The sequence below is a fragment of the Sorghum bicolor genome, chromosome 3 (assembly GCF_000003195.3).
Source record: "Sorghum bicolor cultivar BTx623 chromosome 3, Sorghum_bicolor_NCBIv3, whole genome shotgun sequence".
In the NCBI taxonomy this organism is placed as follows: Eukaryota; Viridiplantae; Streptophyta; class Magnoliopsida; order Poales; family Poaceae; genus Sorghum; species Sorghum bicolor.
The window spans coordinates 71,854,256-71,876,082 of NC_012872.2; the positions used below are offsets into that span (position 1 = coordinate 71,854,256).

The following is a 21,827-nucleotide window of genomic DNA, read 5'->3' on the forward strand; positions in this document are numbered from 1 at the left end:
TTAGTCTGAACCCGGAAGCACTCTTTGGGGGGTTTCTTTACTGACATATATCGAAAGTAACCATTCCCAGTGTCCTGGCCGTCCTAGCTCAGTGGTAGAGCGCGTGGCTTTTAACCACGTGGTCGTGGGTTCGATCCCCACGGACGGCGTTTCCTTTTTTAAATATTTTTTAAGCCTTTTTTTTTACACTTTTATGCCTTGTTTAGTTCGTCCAAAAACCCAAAAGTTTTCAAGATTCTCTATCACATTAAATAAATCTGTAGCGAAATCTAAAAAATTTTCACATCTACACAAGACCTTATTGCTGCAGAGATTCAACTTTCAAGCAGGGCTGTTCAAAGTTTCGTGGCGTATCCGATATGGGGCAGCCCAACGCACCCTTCCCTCTGCTCCCGGCGCCCGCACGCCCTAGGCCCATAGCCCCCGACGCGCCGCTTGCAGCGCACACGCGCGCGACGCAAAGAGGGAGGAGCCTCGTCCCCCGCTCGCCGGCCACCGGCACGAGCCTCCAGCGACGATCTACAGCCCCAAGACGTGGATCCGGCGATCAGCTGTGAGTTCATCCCCTATCCCCTTCCCCATTCTTGATCAAGTTATTGACTTATTGTTACTTGATTTCTTTGTTCCCCACTTCCCCTTCCCTTCTCATTAGGCCATTCTCTATCTACTCCAATTCTGTAGTTCTGCTTATAATAATAATAATAATAATAATAATAATAATAATAATAATAATAATAAAATAAGCAAAAACAAAAACTGCAGTTCTTGGTTTCTTGTTCCTTGATTTTCTCTCTTCTCCACTTTCCTGTACTGATTAGTGTTGGCTATGCTTGATTGTATGCAATAGACGGCGTATCCAAATCTGAGTGTAATGCTAGTGCAAGCTGTGCCTTTTGGTTTGTATGACCTGTGGCTTAAGGCCTTGTTTAGTTCTCAAAAAATTTTGAAATTTTTTAATTTTCCGTCACATCGAATCTTTAGACACATGCATGAAGTATTAAATATAGACAAAAATAAAAACTAATTGCACAGTTTTGTCGAAATTGACGAAGCGAATCTTTTGATCCTAGTTAGTCCGTGATTGGACAATATTTGTCAAATACAAACGAAAGAGCTACAGTGTCGATTTTGCAAAATATTTTATAACTAAACAAGGCCTAAGTGCTCGTACAAGCTGTGTATCCAAACAGGCTCTTAGAACATTATCAATATATAAATGATTATTATTATATAATTTAATTAAAAAGCACAAATCCATTCTCTCACTGTCTTGTGCTGCACCGCTGCAGGCCCATTGTCTCCAAGGCCTTGTTTACTTGAAAACCAAAAACTTTTTAAAGTTTTTCGTCACATCAAATCTTGCGGCACATGCATAGAGCATTAGATATAGATAAAAATAAAAACTAATTATACAATTTACTTGTAAACCACGAGACAAATCTTTTAAGCCTAGTTACTCTATAATTAAATAATGTTTGTTAAATAAGAACAAAAGTACTACGATGTTAAAATACAAAAAAAATTTAGATATAAACGAGACCCAAGACTCAAAATTGACCGAGGCATACATCCAAAAACCCAAAACTTTATAAGATTATCTGTCACATCGAATCTTGCGGCACATGCATGAAGTAGTAAATATAGATAAAAAGAATAACTAATTGCACAGTTTACCTGTAAATCACGAGACGAATCTTTTAAGCCTAGTTACTCCATAATTAGACAATGTTTGTCAAATAAAAACAAAAATGCTAAAAACTTTTTGCATCTGAACAAGCCCCAACTCTCCTCGATGGACATCAGCGGCATGCACCTGGTCCCATGCTCCCGGCGCCGCGCCGCCGCTAGCGCCCGGCCGGCCGGTCCCAGCGCCGCGTCGCCGACTTGCCACCAATGCCTGGCCCAAGCACTGGCGCAGCCCAGCGCCGCGCCGCTGCTCTCTGCGGCTCCGCTTCGTCGCCGGTGTTCATCCTATTGATTGATGATCCGATGTGCTTTGGGACACGTTCCAGGCAGCGAACCGTCGTACGTACGAACCGTCCCTGAACCGCGTTCTGGGACGTCCGTTCCAGGGACCCGGATCGCCGCTGCGATCCGTGTGACTCCTGCGCCAGGTGCAGCGCGCCTGTGCCGCTCGCACGGCCGCGCGGCCCCGGTTCCGGTCGCCCGCGCCCCCGCTCGCTCCCCCACGCAGCGCCTGAGCCCCCGCATTGCGCCCGCCTCCTCCGCGCCCAGCCGCCGCCAACGAGAGTACGGGAGAGCGCGCGCGCCCCAGACCAAACCAACTGCACCCGCCCGGCATGGCCAAGAGGCGGAGCCAGCAAACAAATAGGCTTCAAATTCTCGACTGCTCTCCCTAGTTTCTCCTTGGCTTATCTCCGCCCCCAGCCCCGACCCTACCACCCCCACCAAAGGACCACTGCCGAAAAAAAACCCCAATCTCGCGATTAGTGCGCGCCATGGCGGAACCAGGGTGTGATCCTGATCTCGGCGTGCCGCCGGCTAAGCGGAGCGAAGTTGATCCTATCGTCCCGACTGAGCACCCTTGGAACCTGCCTGCACTGTTCTATGTGCCCCAGTGTTCCGGCAGCGCAGGTGAGCCTAGCCTCTCTTCAAACGTTGTCTTGTTTTACCTGCTTCATGGCTCTGAAATTATAACTATATAATCAGATGAGGGTGCTGTGGTGATACCCCGGGAGGCAAATCTGCCAATCGACACAGAAACTAGGATGGTTGTGGCTCAGGTCTCCCAGGCAGTGGTCGCCGTCGCCTCCATCGATGGTAACTTCATATTTCACTAGCTATCTTATACAAAGTCTGCTGTGGAACTCTATGTTTTGAATGAGTTTTTTATTTTACACAATGGCTAAATTTTGTAGTTTAGAATATAATTTTACCTAGTCTCTTGGAGATGCTCTAATATTTTTATCGAACCATTGTGTTGGCAACTGTAAAACAGAACATATTTTTCTTTTTTTGTAAGTAACAGTTATTTATCTTTCTTTCTCTCTAGTACTAACACTATGCTATATCGGTTTACTTATTCCTTGTTTTTTTATGAGATCACAAGGCTTGAATCCCAGTGTGCACAGTCAAATAGACAGCGTATGAAACCTATAAATCAGGGCCTGTTTGGATTGCTTCCACAGCTTGCCACAGCTTGCCACAAAAACATAGCTCTGTATTTGGATGGCTTCCCAAGCTTGCCGCAAGTCTGGCACGCTGCAAATTTTGCTTCAGCTTTCAGCAGCGATCTCTGCCAATTCTCTGGCAAGCAAAAGAGCTGCCATGCTTTTGGCTCGCCACAGCTAAGGTGTGGTAAAGTGAGGGAACAATCCAAACAGCCCCTTGATTTTGCAGACCAAAGTATGGTTCTTATGAGTTAATTTTTGAAACTGTTCTAATGCATCAAACTATTCTGTTTAATAGCTGATGGTGACCAGATGTGGAAAGGTTCAGGATTTGTTGCTGATTTTGATGAAGCTAGTATGATTGGGACAGTCTTTTCATCAGCAAAAATAGCTAGACGTGAGCCTTGCTTTCCAGGCATTGAAAAGGTTGTCTTCAAATTTATTAACATTCTTAACTGTTCTTTTGTTTTTGGAGGGAATGCAAGTTTCTAATTTGTGTTATACTTATTGTAGATAAAAGTATATCTATTTGATGGTACCTGTTATGATGCCACTGTAGCAGCATGTGACTATCACTGGAATTTATTAGTTCTATCTGTTTCATTTGACCGTGTTGTCAAACCTATGAAATTGGTGGAGATCAGTGAAAATAGAAATTCAAGGGATCCTCAACTAGAAACATGTAGTATTCTGCCTCATTCAAGTCATGAAAACCTCTATCCTGGAGATACCATTATTGGACTCGGTCGATGGCCAGAAGAGCCCTTTGCGCTTCGAGCGCATCGTGGAGTTTACAGGTATTATACATCTATCTAGTTTTGCTGGATGGTTATCATAATATTTATATGGAATCCAGCTTTTAGTTAGTTACAACTAGAATTTAATATCAAAGACTGTTTTTTTGTTGTTGTTGAGGCACACTAGGCCTTGTACACGTAATTTACATAGGGAATAGAAATTGATACGAAAACATGATATGGATTGTCATAATAATATTTATATGGAATCCATTTTTAAACTTTTAATTAGTTAATACAAGTAGTAGGATCTCAATACTAAAAACTGAATGTTTCTTTTTCTAAATCCAGCATCTAATTAGTTAATCCAGCCTTATCTGTAAGTATGCATTTAGAGATCCAGCGAGTAGCAATGGGCCATTGGAGGTATCTATTGTGAGCGTGGCTTGTTTCTTACTATGCACCACCATGGGCCAAGGGGGCTTCAACCCTGAAATGGATGTTTCCATTGGAACAGAGGCTTCCTCATTATTCAAATTCATTTTTGAATCTCTCACTAAAACAAGGATGCAAATTTTATCTGTTTTTTCCATCCAGATATTTTATTATCTGCATTTGATTGAATTGGACATCTGTGTATCCTTTTATAGCAGTATATAGTCACTTGGATTTTTGTAAAGCCTAATGCTCATTTATATCCCTTAAGGTTTATTCATCATATCACAACTATTAATTGTTTTGCATACTTATTTCATTATTCTGAATGTCCAAAGCACACATGTCCATATTTGACTGAATGGTAAAGATGCACAATTTGAGTTTGGATTTTTTTTTCAATCAACATATATACTCAAATTGGAATTTAAGAAGTTTTGAATTCTTATTTGGCTTACAATGTATGTTAATTTGCTGTGAGCCTGTTACCAACTTTTGACCCATGTTCAATATACTTCCACACAGATACATGTAGCTGATGTCAAAGATAGGAGTTTAAACAATATGAATGAGATAAAAAGCAGGATAGAAAGCAAGAAAGTGGACCATAAGTAAAAAAAATAGGAAGAATATATTAATAACTGCTATAGGTAAGGGCATTAGTGTGGTTAGAGATATTATCAAATGTAATAACAGTGGCACTAACTTTAGTTTCTTATTTTTGTTTCAGCACTGATCGTTGGACTGCTTTCCGCAAACTTTGCCAAGAAATGCAGATAGCAACATTTTTAAACACATATGTAAATATAAATTATCTTATTTCTTTGTTATCCGGCAAGGCATGGATCTAATTAACCCTAGTTTTCTCCTCTTTGTGATACCATCATTTCCTTGTAGGGTGCAATTGGAGGTCCAGCGATAAACAGAAATGGAAGGGTTGTTGGAATGCTTTTTCAAAGTCTGACTTGTACTCCTTTCCTACCATCTAACATCATTTTAAGATGGTGGGAACATTTCAAAAATACAGGGTATGCTTCTCATTTATTGATCACTGTCATCTTTGGTAGTGTTAGATGGGAATAAGCTCCATGCCTTCTGCAAGGTTCTTTTACAGGAAGTATTGTCTTATTTGCAAGGTTCTTTTACAGGAAGTATTGTCGTCCAACTATAAGGGTTTTGGGTGTGAATTTGCATAATGCCCAGTCTTCACCTTGGGTGAAAGTCCCCGTGTCTTTGCATGAAGGGTTGGATGGTATTCTTGTTGAGCTGGTACGTTCTATGTTCATTATTTGCCTTTATTTACTTATAAATGTATAAATCATGTTCATGATTCATAATTGATTAATTGCTCGTTGAATATGTAAGTGTAGCTATATTAGATTGTAAACAATATAACTTATAAGTGATGCTAATTCATTCATCTATCTAATGTACCATTTTTTTGGGGAAAAAAACTTACTACCTGGATGCTTGTCTCCTACAAGGCATCGCGTGCAGTTTTATCACTGGGACTACAACAAAAGGATCTTATTATTGGATGCAATAGAAGACGTGTTGCTACAAATTTGCAGGCACTTCCACAACTGTTTAATTATGAAATTGAAACTTTGTGGCATTGGCACTGTTTGTTGTGTGATTGCACTCACGTGTACCTTGTTTCAATTTGGTTTGACTAGTTGTTCGAAATCTTGGCGGAAAATATTGGAAAAGCGGTGGAGCTGACTGTTGTAAAGGCCGAGGATGGCAGTACGAAATCAATACATCTTCCCGTGGAAGAGGCTGAGGAGGAGAACTTTCACAAGTTGTTACCATACCCCTACTCACCCACCGATACACCAGTTTAACTTTGAACACTTGCCGTATCCTTATCTGCTTCATCTAACTGTGGCAGGTGGCCAATCTCAAGCTACTATGGAGGATTTTTCTAGCCAGATGGAGATTCTACATTACCTAGCGCCTAATTCAGAAATGGTGTATGCTGTATTTCATTTGTTCGAACCATTTTTATTTATGTTGGATGCTAGTTAAACAGACTTTTAGATTGCTGATGTAAAATACATGAAGCATAATGGCCCAACAATTCATTTTCGTATTGTTGCACACAACAATATTTTTGCTAGGTTTCTTGGCCTATACCACCTTCAAACCTTTTGTGTTTCGCCTGTAACTCCTCTTGCTTACCGGTTTTGAGTTCAGTCATAAATATTAAGATTATTTTCTATATCTGAGTATACTGGAACTTTTAAAATAAATCTGCTAACAATTCAATGTAATTATGTATCTGATGTCAATCATAAACTTATACAAATGGCAACCAACAAAGTAGCAATTTCGATCTGATGCCAATGCATGTACATATACTTCCACAAATGACAACCAATGAAGTATTAGTTGAATCTTGAGACTATAGAATAGAATGGGTGCATCTCCGGATGAGAAAGATGACGATGTTAGATACTGAAACACGACAGTTTCAGAATGGTCATAGAGTTAGAAACTTTCGTTGATATGAATTATGATCAAGCCTTAAGAGTTGTCTTAAGGATTTGGTGAGGTTATATGACCTACTTTGCACCTAGTTTTGACAAAGAGCTAGCAAATATGTCATTGTGTTACAACGAGAGAAAATACTAACATGTCCTTTTCTTTCTTTTATAACGAGAGAAAAAACTATTGCGATTGGAGAAAAAACTATCAATAGATAATAAAGACTGAAATAACGACATGATGAGAGAAAAATTATTGTAAGAAAGAAAAAACTATCAAATACTCATAGGAAACGAGGACTCGAATGATACATATTTATGTTTTATCTTTTTCTATAATAAAGTTTTAAAGCTATAGTAATATTTTTTTTTCTTCCGATCAGGTAACTCCGTTGATAGCCGACGGTCCTTCCCCGCATAGCTTTTGTCTCTCAAAAGGTAGAGCTTTTGTTTCCTATGGTACAAGCTAGGTGGCTACACCATAAACACAGTTGGTGTGATCTCACAAGACTAATGAAGACAATAATGATATTCGGATAGCATAGTGGCAGGAGAGTTGTTGTTTTTATAAAGGTTGTATCTAATAACAGCATGATCCAATTACATGTCATATAACAAACCCCCGAACCAAACGCTATTGTGGTACTGGTAGTGTGGACCTAGAGTATGTATTGGAGCTGATAAATATGTTACAACCATGTGATCACTTATCAGTTATTATATTGAGGTGACTGTAGTGAATAAAAAATGTCTCTCATAATCATTTGGTCCTTGCTCATGCGGCCTCTTTTCACGGAGTAATTGGTCAAAACCATACGAAGAATATCCGGTGTGTTGCCGCAGATCTTTTTTCTATACCTATTTATAAAAGGAGAAAATTTCAGTGTGTCCAATATTTTTTCTGCCCTGCCGCGTCTACCGGAATCGGTCTCGTAAGCCATCTAACGCTTGTAAGAGAGTAAAAAGAAAATAGAATATTTTCTAGGGTTCCCAATGTAAAATTTACTATTATTTTCCTGTCCGGGATCCATAGCCCGTCGGCTCCGGAATCGGTAGCGTGCCGTCAGCTCCAACGCGTGTACAAAACAAAAAGAAAATAGAATTCTCCAGGTTCCCAATACATTGTTCTTTTATTCTTTAATTCAGCTAAAATTTAATAAATACATAGTAATTCATAAAAAAATCTAAAAATTACAAAACAAATTTTGTTCAGCTCCACATATGTAGATCTATGGAGTAAACAAAAAATAGGTGCAAAGTGTTTGTCCTATTAATTTACTTTTATTTTATTCTTTAATTTGGCTGGAAATTGATAAATGTGTAGTAATTCATAGAAATTTTTAAAATTACAAAATAAAAAATATCATAAATTTTAGTACATTCTGTTGCTGGAGATGCTTGCCTATACTTTTTAGTATAAAATTGAAATTGTAGTTATCTTACTGCAATTATTATAAAAATTTTATGGTAGCCTATTTAATGTGATGCTTAATTTGTGGTAAAAGTTTTAGCACCACTCATGCATATCTCACTGATTTACTAATTTACCTAAATTTATGCTTGCTAAATAGTTTACAATCAATTTAAATATGTAAAAATATAAAAAAGATGCTTCCACTACCTTTGCACGATGTGTTGTTATGTCATATGAATACTTCATAAGCCCATATGTTCATAATCTACATACATTTAACTGATATATCATATTTTATAGGAATTCTAATCTAAATAAAAAATAAAGCTAGCAACAAACTTCTCATGTTTTAATATAATACTAAGGTATATTAAGAGATAATATTAGAGTAAGATAAGGTTTACCTAATTTTTATTTTTATTATTAAATAAATATGTCTCCAAACTATATATTATTGTAAATATTAACTATCCTATAGACGTCATGGTTATTAATTAAATAAATTATGGAATTTAAATTTTATAAAAAGTATAAATATAAATAGATATGTAACATTATGTCATCACTTTCTATATTCATTTGATGTTTTTCTCCCGTTGCAACGCACGGGCATATTTGCTAGTAGAAATAAATTTGTAAATTTGTATATAACATTATTATATAGTTCCTTGGGTACTGTGGTATATATATGAGCTTGGATTTCATGTTATTTTTATTACGTCGAATTGGTAAAAGTTGGTAAGCTAATGGAAGCTAATACAATACAATGTTAGATCATATTATCGAATGATAAAATGATGAAACAAATAACTTGTACAATGATAGATTAAAGAATAAAAATATTGCACATAATAGAGAAGACATGGATAAATTTTGTAATTAAGAAGAGATGACATTGATAGCTCGCATGAAATGATTATAAATTAGCGAGTCACTTAGTGAGTAATGACGTGGACATCTTGTATAAAAAGATTGAATATCTAGTAGGGATTAGCTAAGAGTATATATATACTCCATGTGTCCCAAATTAAACGTCGTTTTCGGTTTCCGTGTCATAGTTTGACTCGATTTGTAAAAAATACGTGTAATATTTATATCTCTAAATAAATTTATTAAAAATTAGATTCAAAGATCTTTCCAATGATGCTAATTATGTAACATAAATATTGATATTTTTTAATATATATTTAATCAAAGTTATTTCTCGGAAAGCGAGAACGATAATTATTTTTAGACGGAGGGAGTAGATTATTAGTAGTCAAGAGAACATCTAGGCTCCAAGGCCAATAGGGGGATCCATATCACCTTGGTGATCGTTCAATCTTAGATTCGACTGATGATATTACTTGAAGCCACATATATTTAGAGTGGCTTCTTATGGTTGTGCTTGGTTTCTATTATTTTTGCTTCTCTCCCCAAAACCAAAATACCTAGTCGTTGTGCCCTTCTCTCTCACGCTTCCTCCCGATCATCATCGCTGCTCTAGCTGTCCTGCACCATGCTCTCTTCCCTGTTGCCTCGCGACACTACTCACCAAGAGAATCTGATGCTCGTCGTGTTGCTCTTACTGTCTTGTGACCAAGCCATCGCACCGCTCATGGGTACGTGAGCAGGGCTCGTGCAGGGTCAAGATGGCCAACTAGAGGAAGGTGAATGACTTTCTAAATCTAATCACTATGACTAGCTGATATAAGATGCGGAATTAAACTAATCGTGTAGCCACGACTTCGTCCGTCTATTTATTAACACTTGCACCTTACAAAAGATCTTATACAATGTAATACTAAGGTGCCAAGATAGTAGGTCTCGATGGGTGAGGACTAGAGTTCACACCGAAGTTTCCCAACGGCGAATTCCAATGGCTATAAAACTAGTTGTTGCCTAGGCAAAGCTTTGGTGTACCACTCTAGAGTGCACGTGCAAACAACAACCAAACAACATGTTGAAAACTCTCTCTAGAGTATCACTCTGGTAGACTGGTACACATTGGAGAGCTCCGATGCCCTCTCTGTATCTCTCTAGAACTCTCTAGAGTTACTCTCTAGTGCACCACTCCTGTGCACACCGGAGAGCTTTGGTGCTCAAAACAGCCCAAAACGCATGCTTAAACCTTCTTAGGAACTACTCATTGGTGCACATAGCTTTGGTGCATTGAAATGTTGTTTCCCGTCCTACTGTTAGACTATTATAAAAAATCTCCAGCGCATGTTCCAGAAAGGTAATGTGCGAGCACATTTCCATCCATTCAATATGCACTTTTTGGAACCTTCGGTACACCAACTATGGTGCACACCGGAGGGCTTAGGCGAGTGCAAAAAAGCACCACCAAGTGCATCTCTCAAGTTGTTTTCACAAGCGTGCTAACTCTAAATGTGTTTGACAATAACACCAACACTTTAGCACTAAGTTACCATTTCAAAATATTTTCAAAGCATTTACACTTGATTGCTTCGTAGGCCGCTCGATCTAAACGCAACACAAGTTAGATCTATCCTAGTGGCACTAGATAACCATTTAGTTCACAAGAAAGCCACTCTTGATAGTATGGCTATATATCCTAAACCCGGTCAAACACTTCTCTACTTAACCCATGACCGGTGAAATGAAATGCCCTACAAATATACCTTTGCCTTGCACAATCTATTCTATCGCCATGTCGGTGATGCCACAACAAGCATGTAACCCCATCTATCTAGATTAAATGATGAACAATGGTCATCCATCAATATAGACAACCACGCTACCTAGACAATTGTCTATAGCATGAACTCCTCCTTCATTCTCCATCAAACCACTCGATCACCACAACAAATCAACACTCAGACTTGATCTTCCATGAATGATACATTCCACTTCACAACTTCACGTGGCCTTGTTGGTTCATTGATTGTAGCCTTGCTTGCTCTTCACCATTACCTCGGTTCATCAGTGCCAAGCCCTTCACTCACACTTCAATGCCTTGACGATCCATCACACCTGAGTCTCTAACTCGTCCTTCACACTTGCAATTTAGTCCTTTGTAGCCAAGCCTCGCCTCTTGTTGATCTTCTTCACCTAGCCATATGACACCATGTCATGTCTCATATTTAATGAGATTCTTTTAGAAGGTGAAGCAAACATAGGCTAAAAGTCCTAAACAAGGACACATTTTGTTTCTTAGGCAAAAACTCCTAATGAGAGCGCCTTTGGTTTCTTAGGCAAATATCGACCAACCTTACAGAGTAAGAAACTAAAATTATAAATATATTTGAATAGCCAACTAGCAATTCTCGGAGTGTGCGTGCTGGCAAGCTGTGCCAACAAGCTATGCCAGCATTTTTTTGGTGTTGGCAAGCTTTTCGAGTGTTATGACGAGGCTAGCTGGCTACAAAACCAAACGTGCCAAATCCTTTGTTGCACTGATCTGTCACAAGTTGCTTGTTGCAGCCACCTTACTTAGTTGGTTTTGGTTGGTATAAGGTGGGTGGCAGGAGGTATACTTATTTATGACCATTAAACGAGTGCTCTTTGATGAAGACGTTAGTCAAAAGATGACAACACCACTATATTGATGTAGCACACATATGACACAATTGAATGTACACTGTCTTCTAGTCATAGTTGTATATCCGTGACAAAATTCAAAGAGCATAACAACTCTATCATATAAAACAATAAACAGTGAGACAACATGTCACATCATACTGTGTGATGTAACTGACTACACACCTTGTCCTTTAGTCACAATCAGACAGCTGTTTTGAAATTCAAAATTTGAAACCACACAACTCCTGCATTGCCTGAAATCCATAAAAAGCCCAGCCCCACAACTAGTTTACCCTTTTTAGCTCCTAGAAACCATACAGAGAGTACGGAAGGTATGCAAGGAAACCCTGCATTGGTTCGTTGCCCGTTGGCCTAGTACACGCACACCACTGGCGCATGTCGGGTTCAAACACTGCATCCCCCAATCGAACGGTGCTGCGAGCGCCTGCGATTCGAATCGCCAATCCTCAGCCGCCCAATGTGCGCCTCGCCCAAAATTCAAACTCGCCCGGGCAAACACGGCCAGCCCATCCCGCCGTGGCAGTCCGCGTTAATACGCCCAACACCCAGGGGCAGTATAGTCATCTTGCCTCCGCAGCCAGAAAAAGGCCGAGGACGCGCAGCGCGTGCGCAACACCCCACCCTACCTATTTTGCTCCCATTTTGCTCTGTTCTGGACGCTTCGCTCTCCCCCCCTCCCTTCGGCTTCCGCCATTCCCGCTATCGCGGAGCGCAGGGTGAGCTTCTCGTCTTCTGCGGCAGTATCGGAACGGTGAGCACCTCGTCTCTCTGGCTGCTCCCGACGCGGCGGTCTGAGACCCGCTGCGAAGGCGATTGCTGCGCTCGTTTGCAAGTGGGGGTTTCGGTTTCACTGTTCTAACTTTGTTGGGGTTTTGTTGGGGCTGGTGTGGTGAAGCTGGTGGATGGCGAAGGTGGATTCGGTGGCGCCGGTGCCGAGCCCGACGTTCATGGACGCCGCTCCCCTGACCTTGCCGCCGCCGCTGGTGGTGGAGGAGCTCGTGCTGCGCCGCAGTGCTCGTTGCCTCAATAGGCCAACCCGTCCCAGCTACGCGGACCAGGAGCCTCCTAAAAAGCCCGGTGGCCGGGGCCGGGGCAAGCGGAAGAGGGATGAGGAGAAGCCGGAGCTGGCGGCGGCGCAGCAGGGTGCCAAGAGCCCGGGCAGGAAGTACTCCAAGGTGGAGGCGGGTGAGAGGAAGCCGATGCCCGTGATTGCGGCGGTGCCGGTCTCTTGCGCTGGCGTTGCTACGGAAGACGATGCGATGGGAACCGGGAAGAGCGCCAAGCTGAGGGTGAAAGAGACATTGAGGGCGTTCAACAGCCACTACCTCCACTTTGTGCAGGTACCTTTGTGTGTCTGAATGTACAGGTATTATCCAGTTTGGTTCATGTTTTTCGCTGAATTTGTAAGCATTTTGGTACAGGAGGAGCAGAAGAGAGCACAGGCTGCGCTACAAGAGATTGAGGCTAAGACTAAGAGTGGCCTCAAACGTCAGACCAAAGGGGGTAAAAAGGTGCAAATCTTAGCGCTGTCTTGAGTTTTGTATGCAGTACCGTTTTCTCGTATGCGTTTGTTCGTTAACTGTGCTGTGGGTCTATGAGTCATTGAGTCGTGCCATGGTGAAAACTGTTCACTAAATTTGTACGCTCCTTTGCCCTTATATGCAGAAGAGCAGTAAGCAACAAGCTGAAGCTGAGGAGAAAGAGAAACGCCCGTCAAAGCGGCCTGATCTGAAGGCAATCACCAAGGTACCGTGTTGATCTTTGCTAATCTTCTCCATTACCAAGCTGTACCCCTGTATGAGTTTGCTATGCTTGCTGGTCTTATTGTTATTGTTGAAATTCCAGATGCAAGAAATGAATGCCGTGCTTTATCCAGAGAAGAGGATTGGGCATTTACCAGGTTAATCTTCTACTTCTCTCCAAGGAAAAAAGTTGTATTCTGAAGTTTGAGGCGCATGAATTCAGTTATATATTTTGTCCCCACATTTCCATTGTACTATATCGATGTGCAAAGTGATGCTCTTATCCAATCCTTCTCAGGGATTGATGTTGGTGATCGATTTTATTCTCGTGCTGAAATGGTAGTGTTGGGCATCCACAGCCATTGGCTCAATGGAATTGACTACATGGGGATGAAATACCAAGGAAAGGTAACAGCAGCAGACATTTCTGTAGGAGTGTAGAGACGTTTTTCAAGAAAAAATAGAAATAGATGGCCGGTATTGGATTGGGAAATTTGGAAGTTTACTTCGTTCTGAACATGAGAGCATTTCTTGTGTTCATTTGACAGAATTACACCTTGATCCAACATGCTTTTACTGCTGTTTGTAATTATTCAATATTAGCATTTCCCTTTCAGCATTCCCAAGTGTCTACTCCTTCTGATCAGATATTTAAGTCCATCTAGGTGTGTCTTTAGTCAAACTTTTCTTTACCTTTGATTATCAATATCTGAATTTTATATCAACCGGCAAGATTTGTATTACTAGATTCACTATGAGCTGGACTGCTGATCGCCTTGCAAGTTTGGGGCTTACCACCCTGCAGTTTGTCTCTTGTGTGATCAGGCTGATGAAGCATATCTTGATTGCTTGTGTGTTTGTAAGGCAGGTTTGGACCGTTTTTTTGTGTTGGGTTGCTTCCTTTTGCACCACAACCAGAGGACTCTCGTTTCAGTAGCTGGTGGAGCAAGAAAATCAAGGCTGTTCCTGAGATAAACAGAAGGGCTTTATTTGTTCATACTTAGTTGCTTGCGAGATTTGGAAACATATGGACCACTGTGTCTTTGAGGGTGGTAGTCCTTGCTTTCGAAAGGTTCTGCTTGTAGTTCATGAGGAGTGTAATATATGGTGCTGGGTTGGTGCTAAGGCTTTACATAGATCCTATGTAGGTCGTTGACGTTGGATGCTTAGGCTCCTGATGTTTTTATTTTGTCGTGTTTTTGTTTTCAGCGTGTGACATTGTTAGCCTTGTACTAGGTGGCCTAGGGGAGTTGGCTCTGCCTCATTTGTTTATTTTCCTACTTAGTTAATTGACACAAAGATCTCTTGCGTTGTTTGAGAAAAATAAAGATTCATTATGAAAAATAGATCATGTTATATAGATCTGTTTGTATTTTAATATCAATTGGCAAGATCTACATTAGTTAAGATAATATATTTTTATAGATATTGTGTGTACAAGCGTGAATGTCTCATGGACTTATATTTGTGATTGGAGGAAGTAATTCTTTGTTGCAGCATCTTGTAGTTGTTTCTTTGTATTTTTCTAAATGTTGAGCAATTTATTGGCTATTCCATTTCTAGCTTCTAAAAAAGTAATTCTTTGTTGCAGCATCTTGTAGTTGTTTCTTTGTATTTTTCTAAATGTTGAGCAATTTATTGGCTATTCCATTTCTAGCTTCTAAAACAAACCAGAAATGACTCCTAAATGGAGTGACCATGTAACGTAACTAATAATTTTGAATTTAATTATGCAGAAGGAGTATGAGAAGTTAACTTTTCCACTAGCCACCTGTATTGTAATGTCGGGGATATATGAAGATGATCTAGACAAGGCCGATGAAATTATTTATACGGGTCAAGGAGGAAACGATTTACTTGGTAACCATCGCCAAATTGGCTCTCAGCAATTGACACGTGGCAATTTAGCATTGAAGGTTGGTTTCAATGGTTCTTATTTGTTACTTAGTCATATCATTTGTATATTTGTATGTAATATACTGTGTTCCACTTTTTTGTGGTTATGCTTTTGTTTCAAGTTATAATTCATTTTTGGCTTTGTCCTAAGTTAAACTTCCTAAACTTTGACAAAGTTTATACAAAAACATACAAACATCTAGAACATCAAATGATCAAGTTTGTTCAATCAACCTCTTCATGAAATAAATTTTAATAGAGATTTTGTTTCAACTTGTAGATGTCCATATTTTTCTAAAAACTCAATTGAAGTTAAAGAAATTTGATTTAGGGCAACCAAAAGTGAACTAGAAGTTGGAACAGAGGGAATACTATAGTTCTTCTAGAAAATGTGCTGTAATGTGACATACCAACTTGACTTGATTTGTCCCATGGTTCATGTCCAATGTGACATACCAACTTGACTTGATAAGTTGGGTGTTTATTCCCATCTTGCTTGCATAGGGTGAGAAACACCAACATATAAGCTTAGCTGGTCCAAAATCCAATAGCACTAGCCCTAAATTAACCCTTTTACTTTTACGTGAAACACAGACAAAAGTGTAAGTGGGTTTGTTATGAGTGTGGTTTACTAGGTGTGCAGGGTAGGCCTAGTCTTCGTTGGACTCTATGGGTCTGATTGGTTGCCTGTATTACACTATTCCAGACTTGTGCAGTGCAGTTAGCTCGTGAGTGCTCAAAGCAGGCCTAGTGCTGCATTGGCTAGTATGCCAGATATGCACGGTTGCACAAGCTGATGCGCATACAAAAAGAAATATTCTCATCCTTCATGCCTTTACTATTTACTAAAAACATGGCACCTCAACTAGAATATGGAGGTGACTACATGCAACAAAATTTAAACAACCAAACATAGTTTAATCAAATGTATCTTGTCTGTGCAGACACTTCATACACTTACATTGGTTTAGGTTATGTTGCGTAAGGCCTAATGTAGGCTAAAGCTGGTTTCCAGTTGTTCAAGCCATGACCCATGGCATGTCTGACATATTTAACATTTCAGTGCCTGACTGCCTGAGTTAATTTATATACTCAACATCTTGGTTGAGCGTGGTGGTAGGTCCTCTGGTTGGGAGGCTGTCGGCCAGGCTTCAAATCCTGGGTTGTACGAAAAAAAACGTGCTAGCCCAGGGTTCAAATCCTGGGTTGTATGAAAAAAAACGTCCATTGATAGGTAACTGTCTACAGACATATACGTGCTGTCCTAGGCAGCCAGCTTTCGGGGCCTTTTTCCGACGGGTTGAGTTTTCTCTCTCTTATCGATCACAAATGTTTTGTCTTACACTTTCGAATAAATTGATCTATAGCTTCTATATAAATGAAGCTCATTTTATTGACCTCATTTTATTTTATTGTTGCAGAATAGCAGGTACAATGGTAATCCTGTCCGAGTTATTCGAGGCCATTTATCAAAGAATAGCTATACAGGAAAGATCTACACCTACGATGGACTTTACAAGGTCTTTATATTTTTCAAATCTTGGGCTTTTTAATTTGCAATCCCATGGAGATTGATACACACCAAAAATAGATTCGCTAGTATCTAGTTCTCTTGCATTATCTGACCAATTCAACTTTTATTATTTCGTGTGGATAATCTGTAGGTTGTACATGACTGGGTGCAGACTGGAGTGCAAGGCCATGTTGTTTTCAAATATAAATTGAAGCGGCTTGAGGGTCAGCCATCATTGACTACTTCTGAGGTATACCTGAACAGAGACAACCAACTGAGTTGGTTGTGCTGATATTACCCACTGTCTTGTTATAGTTTGCATGGGTGACCTTCACTTATTTTATACTATATTGTGTCAACCGATAGAGAAGAAATGTGGAAATAACATGAGACTTCTCAGATTTGCTAATTCAATCACTAACAAATTGCTAGTTCTAGTGCAGTTTTCCTTTCAGAAATATGTTTGTGTCATTTTTTTTCTGTAACTGAAATATGCTTTAGAATTGTGATAATGTACTAATAATACAACCACCTAGTTGTTCTTGACCAGTTGACCTTTTAAATGGAATTTGTATTCCCTTGAGTAATTTTAACTTTGCATTTTTGTATATACCGGAAATATCATGTGTTTGTGTCATCACATATCTGTGTATCCAGGTGCGATTTACTCGTGCAGAAGCTCCCACAACTATTTCTGAATTACCTGGGTAAATGATCCAAACATCTGAAGTTTCTATTTTACCATTCATGAATTCATTTTTTTCTGATAAGTTATGTGTTCTAAAATAAAGTAGCTCGTATTGATTATATGTGTGCTTAAACACGGAGGATACAATGCCTTAGCCTAGAGTGCGACTATATATTCTCCCTTGGTTTCAAAATGCAAGTCGTTTTAGTTTTGTCCTAAGTCAAACTTCTCTATCTTTGACGTTTATAGAAAATGAATAATGTAAACATTAAATTAGTTTCATTAAATCCACTATGAATTATGTCTTGATAATTTATTTATTTGGTATTGTAGATCTTAATACTATTTTATATAAACTTGGTCAAAGCTAGAGAGATTTAACTTAGAGCAAAACTAAACCGACCTGCATTTTGAAACAGTAGTAGTTTTTAGTTCAAGTATCTGTATAAACATGCCAATCTACTAGAGATAAAGAAGGATCTGTACTATATAGAAATCTTAATAACTAAATATATCATTAAAGATTTGACATACTAGACGGTACTCTATCAACATATATGGTTGTGGTCATTTCACAACTGTGCTATGCTGCTATTTTATCACCTTAGTCTTAGTGATACAGAGGTTTTGCTTCCTTGAATGAAACTTAATCATATGTCATGTTTTAATTTGATAGACTGGTTTGTGACGACATCTCTGGAGGGCAAGAAAATATTCCAATTCCTGCTACTAACTTGGTTGATGATCCGCCTGTTCCTCCATCTGGTATGTTCAAATTTATCAAGTGTCTATTTCATATTTTCTTTGTTGCAGGGCAGTTTGCATTGTTCCAATAAACTAGGGCCTTGTTTAGTTCACCCCGAAATCCAAAAAGTTTTCAAGATTCTCTGTCACATCGAATCTTGCGACACATGCATGAAGCATTAAATGGACAATATTTATCAAATAAAAACGAAAATGCTACAGTAGCGAAATCCGAAATTTTTTCAGAACTAAACAAGGCCTAGAGCAAATGTGTGCAGTGTGACTTTTAAATTTTGAATAAGCTACATCCGAATACGTCAAATAGCACTATAGCAGTTTATATCACAAATCAGATTTTTGGAACTTGTACTATCCAATGGTTCTTCCTCCTTCTGTGGGTTTCAAATAAGTGACATTTTGAGTTGGTGTCAGCCATTGTATGTTGAGTTTGGATATTTTGAAAACGATGCAGATATGTTGTATAATATGTAGTTTCATAACATTATACTTTTGCTATGTTTTATAAATTTAATTACAACAAAAGTTAGTAGTCAAAGTTGTATTTTGATGATCATGTCTATGTCCAAAACACAGCTTATTCTGTAACTGTTGGGAGTAGAACATAACAATACTTCCATTTGCAGTTCGGTTTACAAACAACAGTTAGCCAAGTTGCCGAACAAGAATATTTGGAAGTTGTACCAGCAAACAAGATAATACAATGAAGTGCTCTTTGAAACTTTCTAAACATAATAGTAACTAAGCTTGCCGAATTCAGTGCCAAATGTTTCTTGTATTTTAAGAATTTATCGTGTCGCTTCTAGCATATCTGTTTTCTTGTCATCTTGTTCTACTGTTGTTTGTAGTTTCTATTCCTGTTCCTGTTTCAATTTATACACTAATTATCAGTGGCTGATTGCTTAGTGTCACCTTTGGCAACAATTTAGGTTTCACATACTTGAAGTCTCTAAAAATTCCAAAGGACATCAAGATTCCATCTAGTATTATTGGCTGTGATTGTGAAGGAGATTGTGCTACCAACAAAAATTGTTCATGTGCTCAGCGCAATGGTTCTGATCTGCCTTATGTATCACATAAGAACATTGGCAGGTAAGCGCAATGTTTAAATAGTTCAACACTTGGATGGATTTTGCAACTATTGTTTTTCAATATTTTTGTCTCTAATTCTATAGGTTGGTGGAGCCCAAAGCAGTTGTATTTGAATGTGGGGCTAACTGCAGTTGCAACCATGATTGTGTAAACAGAACATCTCAACAGGGTTTGCAGTATCGGTTAGAGGTTGGTATTTCTCTTTCCAAGAGTCTTGTGTTCTGACACTTCCTAGGATATCTATTTTAGACTTTTTCCCCTTATAAAAAACGCAGGAGATCTGTGTTTTGTTTCATTAAGAAAACAAATTCTTTCTTGTGCTTCCACAGTTTGGCCCCTTTCACAATTCTTCTGTTAGGAGTGACACCTCTTACTAGCATTTGTATCTAGCTATATTTTCCTTATTGGCTGAATTTTGCAGGTATTTAAGACAGCTTCAAAAGGTTGGGGAGTTAGGACTTGGGACACTATCCTCCCTGGGGCTCCCATCTGCGAGTACACAGGGGTGTTGAGGAGGACTGAAGATTTGGATGGTTCGCAAAACAACTATTGTTTTGACATCGACTGTCTTCAAACCATGAAGGGTTTGGATGGAAGGGAGGTAATAGTTTTCTCATTTACTATAACATGAAATATTGCCAAATTCTACTCCTATATTTTAGTTGTGCTGAAATTTCATCAGATGCTTTTAGGACATTTGTTCTTGAACACTCATGCTATGTACTCTGTCTTGCAGAAAAGAGCTGGATCTGAAATGCACCTGCCTAATCTTCATCCTGAGGATGATTCAGATGCACCACCTGCACCTGAGTACTGCATAGACGCTAGTTCTATTGGCAATTTTGCCAGATTTATAAATCACAGCTGCCAACCTAACCTTTTCGTCCAGTGCGTCTTGAGCTCACACAATGATGTTAAACTGGCAAAAGTGACGCTTTTTGCTGCTGACACTATACTTCCTCTTCAGGTGAGAAGTGCTTGAGTTCTCTCAACAAAACTGTAGACTCTACCAAAAAAAAATTTCTGATTACCATGTGCTTTTCAGGAGCTATCCTATGACTATGGTTATCGCTTGGACAGTGTTGTTGGGCCTGATGGAAAAATTGTGAAGCTGCCTTGCCACTGTGGTGCTCCTGATTGCCGGAAGCGCCTCTACTAGACCCTGCAGTGTGTTCTGTTTGGATTTTGGAGGAAACAACTTATATTGTAGGGAAGCAGTCATGGTATCTATGTAGTTGACATGCTCTGATATTTAGCAAAAGAGGAGCAGCTTATGATATCTCCTTTTAGAGCATTCTTAATTTGTGAGAGTTAGAGGACATGCTGGTCATGGTAGCGCATATTTTGCAGACAACCAATTAACTGATATCTATGGACATCAGGTCTTGGAACGCTTAACCTCTAGATAAATATATATATATATATATATATATATATATATATATATATATATATATATATATATATATATATATATATATATATATATATATATATATATATATATATATATATATATATATATATATATTATACTTGTTTCCTCAATCGCTTGGATATGAATTTTTTTTTCTATATTGTGCTGTTGTGTGTGTTTTTCTAATCAATCGATACATGGAGTACGCAGATGCCATTTTCAAATTGTGATGGCAACTAAATTGTCAAATATATAATGTTATTGTCTGATCAATTTATGTAGCATTTTCTCCTGTTGAACTTTTTTTTGAACATTTTCTAAGGCCTTGTTTAGTTCACTCCAAAAACCAAAAACTTTTCAAGATTCTCCGTCACATCAAATCTTACGGCACATGTATGAAGCATTAAATATAGATGAAAACAAAAATTAATTACACAATTTACATATAAATCACGAGACAAATTTTTTAAGACTACTTACTCAATAATTGGACAATGTTTGCCAAATTAAAACGAAAGTGTTATAGTGTCCAAATCTAAAAAGAAAAAAAAAATGAATATAAACAAGGCCTAAGGTAGTACAACCGATTCTATCGTCTCTTGGATGTCTTGTGGTCTCTAATGACTTAAATTTCGATTTTTTGATATCTCGGTTCTCGGTACTGTCACTAGCTGGAAAGGCTTCGGTTGTTCGTGTTGCTGGAGGTGTATGCCAAATTGTTAATATGTCACGCCTTCATTCATATGATTTCATCATGACACTAATTTAGTAATTTGCATATCTCGCTGGATGTAAGCTGTGAGATTTCATTTGATCTCTGGTTTTAATCCTTACTAATTGTTACTCGTTGCTAATTGGCATCAATTAAAAACTGCTTGCTAATTGTCTGATCTCATGGATATGTAATACTACTAAACCAGGCTGCATTTGCTGTACCACATTCAATTCTTGTAAAATTATGCTCACTG

At 38.9% G+C, this 21,827-nt stretch overlaps 3 protein-coding genes and 1 non-coding gene across 5 annotated transcripts; all 4 read left to right on the forward strand.

The window, feature by feature from the left end:
• Window positions 78-149, forward strand: TRNAK-UUU. The gene has a single exon. It is a non-coding gene; the product is annotated as a tRNA-Lys (tRNA).
• LOC110433777 (predicted GPI-anchored protein 58) lies at window positions 1,793-2,332 on the forward strand. Its single transcript, XM_021456347.1, has 2 exons — window positions 1,793-1,862; window positions 2,013-2,332. The coding sequence occupies exons 1-2, from the start codon at window positions 1,793-1,795 to the stop codon at window positions 2,330-2,332; spliced, it is 390 nt and encodes a 129-aa protein (XP_021312022.1).
• LOC110433482 (serine protease Do-like HtrA) lies at window positions 2,242-6,449 on the forward strand. Its single transcript, XM_021455704.1, has 10 exons — window positions 2,242-2,595; window positions 2,671-2,781; window positions 3,430-3,557; window positions 3,645-3,928; window positions 5,034-5,103; window positions 5,201-5,331; window positions 5,452-5,572; window positions 5,788-5,874; window positions 5,980-6,104; window positions 6,195-6,449. The coding sequence occupies exons 1-10, from the start codon at window positions 2,460-2,462 to the stop codon at window positions 6,229-6,231; spliced, it is 1,230 nt and encodes a 409-aa protein (XP_021311379.1). The 5' UTR covers window positions 2,242-2,459; the 3' UTR covers window positions 6,232-6,449.
• LOC8081297 (histone-lysine N-methyltransferase, H3 lysine-9 specific SUVH4) lies at window positions 12,369-20,840 on the forward strand. 2 transcript variants are annotated; one of them, XM_002456840.2, is made up of 16 exons: window positions 12,369-12,500; window positions 12,645-13,089; window positions 13,171-13,260; window positions 13,415-13,495; window positions 13,595-13,649; window positions 13,790-13,899; window positions 15,228-15,407; window positions 16,809-16,907; window positions 17,052-17,150; window positions 17,558-17,607; window positions 18,265-18,353; window positions 19,280-19,442; window positions 19,526-19,631; window positions 19,864-20,043; window positions 20,179-20,409; window positions 20,488-20,840. In XM_002456840.2, exons 2-16 carry the CDS (start codon window positions 12,652-12,654, stop codon window positions 20,599-20,601), a joined length of 2,085 nt encoding a protein of 694 aa, XP_002456885.1. In that variant the 5' UTR covers window positions 12,369-12,500; window positions 12,645-12,651; the 3' UTR covers window positions 20,602-20,840. The 2 variants fall into 2 exon arrangements, with proteins under 2 accessions (XP_002456885.1, XP_021313638.1); XM_021457963.1 differs by having other exon boundaries at window positions 13,418-13,495.

Coding starts and splice junctions, on each gene's coding strand:
- LOC110433777 (XM_021456347.1), top strand. CDS start 1,793: ATGGACATCAGCGGCATGCACCTGGTCCCATGCTCCCGGCGCCGCGCC. Junction 1,863..2,012: donor CGCTAGCGCCCGGCCGGCCG/GTCCCAGCGCCG, acceptor GACACGTTCCAG/GCAGCGAACCGTCGTACGTA.
- LOC110433482 (XM_021455704.1), top strand. CDS start 2,460: ATGGCGGAACCAGGGTGTGATCCTGATCTCGGCGTGCCGCCGGCTAAG. Junction 2,782..3,429: donor CGCCGTCGCCTCCATCGATG/GTAACTTCATAT, acceptor TCTGTTTAATAG/CTGATGGTGACCAGATGTGG. Junction 5,104..5,200: donor CAACATTTTTAAACACATAT/GTAAATATAAAT, acceptor ATTTCCTTGTAG/GGTGCAATTGGAGGTCCAGC.
- LOC8081297 (XM_002456840.2), top strand. CDS start 12,652: ATGGCGAAGGTGGATTCGGTGGCGCCGGTGCCGAGCCCGACGTTCATG. Junction 17,608..18,264: donor ACTATTTCTGAATTACCTGG/GTAAATGATCCA, acceptor TTAATTTGATAG/ACTGGTTTGTGACGACATCT. Junction 19,632..19,863: donor GTTTGCAGTATCGGTTAGAG/GTTGGTATTTCT, acceptor TGAATTTTGCAG/GTATTTAAGACAGCTTCAAA.